The sequence below is a fragment of the Coregonus lavaretus genome, assembly GCF_964263955.1.
Source record: "Coregonus lavaretus genome assembly, chromosome: 15".
Classification (NCBI taxonomy): domain Eukaryota; kingdom Metazoa; phylum Chordata; class Actinopteri; order Salmoniformes; family Salmonidae; genus Coregonus; species Coregonus lavaretus.
In genome coordinates this window covers 20,058,212-20,066,893 of record NC_140002.1, presented here as the reverse complement: position 1 = coordinate 20,066,893, position 8,682 = coordinate 20,058,212, and the positions used below count along the sequence as shown (strand labels likewise).

The following is an 8,682-nucleotide window of genomic DNA, read 5'->3' as shown; positions in this document are numbered from 1 at the left end:
GTTTTAACCACACCTACAAAAATGGTAGATTATCAGATACTCAACAAGGTCTGATTTCATTATTACTGAAACAGCATCCAAGTGGTAAATATAAAGATCCGGTCCATTAAAAAAATTGGAGGCCCCTTACACTTCAGTGTTGTGATGCAAAAATTCTAGCAAAATATATAGCGTATAGAATTAAAAAGGTATTGTCGGATATTATTCATCCTAATCAGACAGGTTGTTTACATGGATGATACATTGGAGATAATATAAGACAAGTACTGGAAACAATAGAACACTATGAAAAATCTGGGAAACCAGGCCTGGTATTCATAGCTGACTTTGAAAAGGCTTTTGATAAAGTACGACTGGAATTTATATATAAATGCCTGGATTAAATTTCAATTTTGGAGAATCTCTTATAAAATGGGTTAAAGTTACAGTATGTAGAGTAACCCTAGGTGTAAAATAGTAAATAATAACTACTTCTCAGAAAGTATTAAGCTGTCAAGAGGAGTAAAACAAGGTTGTCCACTATCTGCATATCTATTTATTATGGCCATCGAAATGTTAGCTATTAAAATCAGATCCAACAATAATATCAAGGGGTTAGAAATCAAGGGCTTAAAAACAAAGATGTCATTGTACGCTGATGATTCATGCTTTCTTTTAAATCCACAATTTGGATCCCTCCACAGCCTCATAGAGGATCTAGGTACTTTTTCTAACCTTTTACATTACCGTGTAGTTTACCAATAAAATGGTCTGACGGTGATGTGGACATACTCGGTATACATATCCCGAAATAAAGAAATTATCTCACTACAATACATTTTAATAGAAAGTTAGCAAAAATATATAAAAATGTTCTACCATGGAAAGGAAAATACCTGTCTATTTGTGGTAAAATCACCCTGATTAACTCTTTAGTCATATCCCAGTTTACCTATTTGCTTATGGTCTAGCCTACATCTAGGGACCTGTTTTTAAAAACTATATGAGCAAAAAAGATTCAATTTTATTTGGAACGGCAAGCCAGACAAAATTAAACGGGCCTATTTATATAATGAACATGAATTCGGAGGGCAGAAATTATTAAATATTAAAGCATTAGACCTCTCACTAAAGGCTTCAGTCATGCAAAAGTTATACTTAAATCCAAACTGGTTTTCTAGCAGATTAATAAGAATATCTCACCCCATGTTCAAGAATGGCCTTTTCCCCTTTATTCAGATTACAACCTCTCACTGAAAATGAAATCATCTCCAAAATATCACTATTTTAAAAATAAGCCATAGAAAGTTGGTTGCGATTTCAGTTTAATCCACCAGAAAAGACAGAACAAATAATACAACAAATAATGTGGTTAAACTCAAATATAATTTTTATATTATTATTTTTTCAAAAAAATGTTTAAAAAAGGTATAATCTTTGTAAATGATATCATAAATAGGACTAGTGGAGTTATGCCACACATGCAGCTAACAAAAATATATGGAAATGTCTGCTCTACCCAAAATTACAACCAACTAATTGCAGCATTAACGCAAAAATGGAAGAGGCAAGTGGAAGGGGGAAAAAATAAGGAACTTGTCTTCATTAAAGACCAAAATTGGTTAATGAAAATTGTGATAAATAAAAAAGTATATCAGTTTTATTTAAGGACAAAAAATTTGACAGCTGTGCCATATAGATTGCAAAATAGTTGGAAAGAGATTTTCGATGTACCGATACCATGGCACATGGTTTATGAACTGATACGCAAAACAACGCCGGATTCAAAACCTAAAATTTTTCAATTAAAATTATTATACAAAATTCTTGCAACCAATAGAATGTTATATATATGGGGGATACAACCATCCCAGCTCTGCAGATTTTTCTGCGAAGAGACCGATTCATTAGATCATTTGTTTTGGTACTGTCCATGTGTAGCTTGTTTTTGGTCAAAGGTCCAGGAAGAAGAAGTGCAACATTTACCTGGAGCTAACTCTGCAGATAGCACTACTGGGTGATTTGAAAAGTCATAGTCAATCGATCAATAATATAATAATACTTTTAACAAAAATGTTTATCTTTAATTTACAATCTGTAGAAACTATGAGAATAGAAAGGTTCAGAACTTTTGTGAAACATCACAGCACAGTTGAAAAATATATGGCAAATGTAAATAAAAAATGGATGGTGTTAAGAGATAGATGGGAGGGGTTGAGTGGAGCTGAAGGGTGGGATTAAAAACAACAAGATAACTAATGTAAAATATATTGTGATGGGACCAACACTTTACATGTTGCATTTATATTTTTGTTAAGTGTAGTTAAGGGGGAAAAACTGATAATACATTAGTGTGATAAAAATGTTTAGTTTGAACTAAAAACTGTTCTGGTTTACTAAGTGTTTTGAAAAACGTTGTTTTAATCTAGGTTATATAAATCAAGAGTACCAAGAGATTTGTCTACCGTCTGTGTAAAAAAACACAAAGTACAAAACACACAAGCCAAAAGGAGTGGTCTTACAATCAACTGACAATCAAACCCTTCTTGCATTGATTTGACCTTGAACATTCAGAGCCTGCTTGTATATTCAAACCAAAAACATCAGTGAAGAAAAAGTGGACCTTCAAGTACTGCCTCAAACCACATGTCCAAGCATATTACATCTCAATGTATAACATGAGACAGAAAACACATTGAATGACAACTATGGGCTCGATTAAATCCGTATTGCCGTAGTTCAGAGCTATAGCGGCTTATAACCACACTGACATTTTTTTTTTTTTTTATGTTATTAGTTATACCAAGAGTTGACGTTTTTACAAGGATTGTGATTGCTGAAAATAGCACGCTTGAAATGTAAATGTAATTTCCGGTCTTCGCGAACATTGCCTTTAAATTTCAATCGAGCTATAGCGAGTTTTGCCGTTACGGATTGAAGTCATCAATCTGTCAGTGAAGACACAGGTGCTCCTGGGTGAACCATCACAGATTCTGGCAGTGACTCCGGCATTTTTGCTGTGAAACTCTGGGGGGCACTGACAGACACAGACAGTGGACTGAGGTGGGAATGTTGAGAATGTGGATGTTGAGCCACTGGAGCCCAGTGACTGCTGGTTTGAGAGGCAGATGCATGCCCATGACTGAGTCCATGGCCGAAGCTGTGTTCGTGACTATGTCCATGACCTTGGCTGTGGCTGCAGCTGTGTCCATGTTCGTGACTATGTCCGTGACTTGGCCCAAAGCTATGCTTGAGGCCATATCCATGGTTGTGTCCATTATAACCTGAGAGCTGAACAGGGCTCCCCTGTGTATAGTAGGAGTTGGCCCAGCCTTCAAATGTCTTTGGTGTGGTCTCGGTAGCCTGTAGGTTGGAGGTAAAGGACACTGGAGCGTAGGCTTGGACTGGGTAGGAGCCTGGGGTTGGAATGATTCTGCAATCAATGAGAACGTGGACAGATTTCAGAGAGCCTATCTATACCAGTAATTCTCTATCTAATCATGGGGGACCACTAGGTGCCTATTGTACAGTATTCAATTACAGCTGCGGATCATCAATTATAACTGCACCTCATTATACTGTAGTACATTATGTGCTCTGGCTTGCACACAGCAATTGTTATTTAATGACCTCTTGTCTTGTCTGATAAATGATATGTCTGGTGCTTTCTCAGTACTTACGGTGGGTGGACCGTCTTCCTTCTCTCCTCTGTTGATGCAGGGACATACAGGACACCAATGTTCCTCAGCAGCCTGAAAGACATCTTCTTGTCCAGCACTGATGCCCTGGCATCGGACATGTCCAGAAGTGAGAGCCAGCCCTTACCGTCTGTTTCACCAGTGCAAGTTAAGGAGAATGTGTGACGCAGTGATGCAAGATTTTTTCTAAACAAACATGCCATAATGTTCAGCAGCAGGATTCATATACAACACCTATAACCTATTACCACTTAACTACACTACTAAGCACACTTATAAAGCTGTGACATACTGCAGAGGAGTGTATCAGTTATTTTGAACCACAATGAGGTTATAGCCGGCCGCGACCGGGAGACCCATGGGGCGGCGCACAATTGGCCCAGCGTTGTCCAGGGTAGGGGAGGGAATGGCCGGCAGGGATGTAGCTCAGTTGGTAGAGCATGGCGTTTGCAACGCCAGGGTTGTGGGTTCGATTCCCACGGGGGGGCAGTATGAAAAATTAAAAAATAACTCACTAACTGTAAGTCGCTCTGGATAAGAGCGTCTGCTAAATGACTAAAATGTAAATGTAAATGAGTAAGGATACAGATCCCCCCTGCGATGATGGCGATGGCATTGCAAAGGAAGACAGTGTGTGGGACCAAAAGTGTTATGATGAACAGAAACAGCCAGGGCAGGGCTAACATGGGTACAGTGACCCCGAAAAGAAAGCCCTTAACCATACGGGAGTGCACTGTGGCCATACCCATAAGGGAGAGGGACACTGGAATTAACCCCTCCACCTGTTTCTGGGCAGATGCACCAAACAGTAGCAGACCCAGTATGGTGTACAACACCCCTGTGCTGATAGAGAGCAGCAGAAACATGAGGAGGAACCGAACAGTCCCCACACTCTTCTCAATGCCTCCACAGAGGGGCACCAGAACCCCAATACTGAGGAGTAGCTGGGTCACTGTCTTGTGGTGGAAGGAGTATGTGATGAGCTTGTGCACTGCAAAGGAAGAGGAAAGGATTAAAACATAAATGATAGGGTTGACAGACATAAGCTGCACTGGTGTGTTGTGCTGTAGCCTGCTGCTGTAGCCTACTGGCACCATCTGTTACATTAGCTATACGTTTTAGCAAGCTAGCTAACGTTACAACACTCTCATTCAAAGTAGCTACTGAGCATATATGACTGTTGATTCACTCAGACCCTCCTAGCTAACTTACCATGCCCATTGCCAAAAACTGTCGTTCCAAGACTGAAGACATCCTCTGATAAACCGAAATATGTAGTGACAGTAAACAAAACAAATGATACTCTAATGACAGCAACAATCCCACTCGTGAGCCTGAACTCAGGAGTAAAACTCTTGAACCTCTGAACCATATGTTTTAAAACTATTCGGATATCATTTTGATGCCCAATGCATATTTGTCAAACTTGGATAATCAAGTACAATAATCAATCTTTTCCTCCAATATTGCGTAAAACTTTAGCCAGATTATAGGTAGCTAGCTAGCTAGCTAGAGGTTCCCACTAGATAACAAAGCCACAAATTACAAATAGGCTATATCTTAAAAATTAATGAAAACAAAAATAGGCTTTTTGGTCTTAATTTAAGGTTGGGCATAAGGTTAGCAGTGTGGTTAAGTTTAAAATCCGAGTTTAAGAAGATGAATTGTAGAAATAGGCGGGCAAGCTTGCTAAGCAAAAACAAATGTACTGGACTTCCGCATTTGGATTTGTCACAACCACAAAGTTGCTCAACTGTTGCTCAGATCATCAAGTGCTGCATTTGAAGACACTGCCACCTGCTGACATGTGCCTCAAATGTGATGATCAAAGAGTCCTCAACAGCCATTTGAGTTAGATAGCTAGATAGATTTTATTTGACAGTTATGAATTACGACCAGGGGGAGATACCACCAGTCCAGTCCCATACAAGCCTTTCCTGTGACGTATTATGCGCGGCCATAAAACTGTGACCTATTGTGACGTAACCAAGCATAAATTCACTACATAAACTGTGTTCAGCTTTGATACAATCAGTACAATCGCTTTCTTCAGTCAGGTTGTTTCAGGTGCATAGTCTGCCCTAGCTGACACTGTGCAGAGAATAAATACTACGATTGGAAACGGTTGGATAGACCCGTGCGCACTGCACAAGGTGATTTGGAGTTTAGAACGTCTGGTAGGCTCTTACATTCTTTGGTCCCAAATGGCACCCTGTAGTGTACTACTTTTGACCTGTGCCCATTGGACTCAGGTCAAAATAAGTGCAATATATGGGCACTGGGGTGCCATTTGGGACATGCCCTTTATGCGTGTGTGTGCCAGGATATGTTTTGTGCCAATCAATTGATGGAAATGTATCCCTCAGAAAGCAAGATGAATCGTAATGATGAGTGAATCAAAAGAGCTTTAAGGCGCCGCCCTTATGTGTTAAATATCAAATATATATATATATATTTAAAAAATCTTCTGTTTTTGTTATCACCTTTTAAATGGAGTGTTGTGTTGACAGTTGAATCCAGTGAGGGTGAACACCCCTGATTCTGTGATGTGGCCAACCGGCAAAGTGCGCAGAAGGCCAAGGCCTGTAAGTCAAATCTGACCTGAAAACAATAACACATAAACATTAGTTATGCTGCATGTACAAACTGCAGTTATCACAATAAAAGCAAGTGCAGATATCCCTCCTTATCTAACCACATTTGAAATGGAATATTGTCTTGACAGTCTACTTCAGTGCAGACCCCTCAGATCCACAAAAGGCCTGTATGTCACATTCAAATCAACCACATAACAGTAGCTACTTAAATTATTTATTGATAGCTACATCATTTATTTCCAAGTTATTTCCAAGGCCAAAATGAGCAAAAGAGTGTTACATTTTTTCTTTACTGTTCACAGCCAATCATTGTGAGCTGTGGGCAGGAACAGACATCTGGGGATGGATGGGACATCAATCCAGAGCCTCTTAGCCAGGTCAGACATCTCTGCTGTTCCCATAGAGACAGAACAGATAGATCAATCTGTTGATTCATATGGCCATTTTGGTTGGCTTGGTTGAATTGACAATCATTCATTAGAAATGCTAAAGAATGGGGCGGAGCTAGCATGTTGGAGTGAACGGCTGTGTGTGAGAGGCTCCCGCAACTTTTTTGCAAAATAATCTAACCTAACTTACTTTATTGCACTTGTTACAACAAACTTTTCTTACTAATACAATATTGTAACTTTCTATGTGAAAATGCCTAGTAATAAGCGACCAAAGGACAATAAATCCACATCAGAGGTCTACACCCCACCAAACAACGAGACAAACATGGCGGAAGGCACAGGTAACAACGTGACACTTACAGAACTTACCCGGGCTTTGGGAGAACTACGTGTTGCTATAGCGGAGGATCTTAAGGCTACTATTGCTGAACTGGACACTAAAATCGAGAGCACCATTCGAACGGTCGCTTCGCAGGGCCAGAGTATTGTGGACCTTGAGAAAGCTTCTGAATTCAACGCTGGTAGGATCGACGAGTTAGAGATGCTATGCACGTCATTGCAGGATAATGTGCAGAGGCTTTCTGTGAAAGTGGTCGACCTGGAGGGCAGATCCAGGCGGCATAACCTTTGCGTTGTGGGTCTGGCAGAAGGGGTGGAGGCGGGCTCTCGCCCCACCGACTTCTTCGCCAAGCTACTGAAGGATGCAATGGGACCGGATGTTTTGGCGTCGGATCCCCTAGTGGACCGTGCACATCGCGCCCTTGTCCCAGTGCCTGGACCGGGCCAGCGTCCTCGCCCAGTAATCATCTGTTGTCACAGTTTCAAGACCAAGGATCTTATCCTGCGCGAGGCTCGAATGAGGGGCAACCTGTTACATAAAGGGCACCCCTTTCGTGTCTATGAGGACTATGCGCCCGATGTGGCAAAGCACCGCGCTGGCTACAGAGATGTCATGACCAAACTCTACAAACTCCATCTTCACCCAGCCTTGCTCTTCCCCGCAAGACTAAGAATTACCCCGCCTTCCGGGGAGAAGATCTGGCTCTCCTCGGTTCTGGACGCAGAGAAGTTTGTCCGGGAATATACACCAATCCCCCGTACAGGTTAGAGTGCCTTGTCATTGTGTGTTAAGGTCTGCTCACGGACTCGAATCCATACCATACCATACCATAACGGGTGAAACCGTATTAAACGGTCTCAGCAAGGGCTACCGAACATGTAATACGATGAGCTGACCAATGGAGGGCGGTCAGAGCTCTCACTTAACGTTAATTTCACTTTCATTCCGACTGGGTTTAGAGCGATGCCTGTTTGGGAGGCCTTCCAGGTCGGATCATTGACACTTTCGGATGGATATACTTATATTCCCCCATTTTTGTTTTGTTTCGTTATTTATTTTTCAATTCTTACATTATTCCTGTGCGTACATATAATAATAATTATTTGTACTTTATTATTATTTTCTCTTAGCATTTTAGTATTATGTATGTGTATATTTTAAATTTGTATAGATTATTATTCTGGGGTATGCATGTTTGTGTATGTAGATGTGTGTGTATGGATGTATATGTGTATGCGTGTGTATGTATCTGTATATATTTAAGAATATTTATTTTATATGTATATATTTTTTGGGGTGTGTGTATGTATGTGTGCGTGTATACGTGTGTATATGTGTGTGCGTATATATATATATATATATATATATATATATATATATATATATATATATATATATATATATATATATATACGTATGTGTGTGTGTGTATGTATGTAGGTATGCACATGTATGTATGTGTGTGTGTGTGTGTGTGGATGTGTATGTGTGCACATATGTATATATAAATCACTATTTTTTAAAATTATTTGAAAATAATGTATTATTATTATTATTTTTACATTTTTTAATTTTTTTACATTTTTATTTACTTTGTTATTTTTTTGATTGGGGGGTACGTTCAATTTATCAAAATCCTTGTTCAATTCTCCTAACCCACAATATGTAACTGTCCT

At 39.8% G+C, this 8,682-nt stretch overlaps 1 protein-coding gene across 1 annotated transcript; it reads right to left on the bottom strand.

The window, feature by feature from the left end:
* Positions 1-1,115: 1,115 nt before the first annotated feature.
* On the bottom strand, positions 1,116-5,390 carry LOC311142638 (rhomboid domain-containing protein 2-like). Its single transcript, XM_084178293.1, has 3 exons — positions 4,264-5,390; positions 3,660-3,807; positions 1,116-3,412 (listed from the first exon to the last, which is right to left on the bottom strand). Exons 1-3 carry the CDS (start codon positions 4,772-4,774, stop codon positions 2,923-2,925), a joined length of 1,149 nt encoding a protein of 382 aa, XP_084034419.1. The 5' UTR covers positions 4,775-5,390; the 3' UTR covers positions 1,116-2,922.
* Between the last annotated feature and the right edge of the window lie 3,292 nt (positions 5,391-8,682).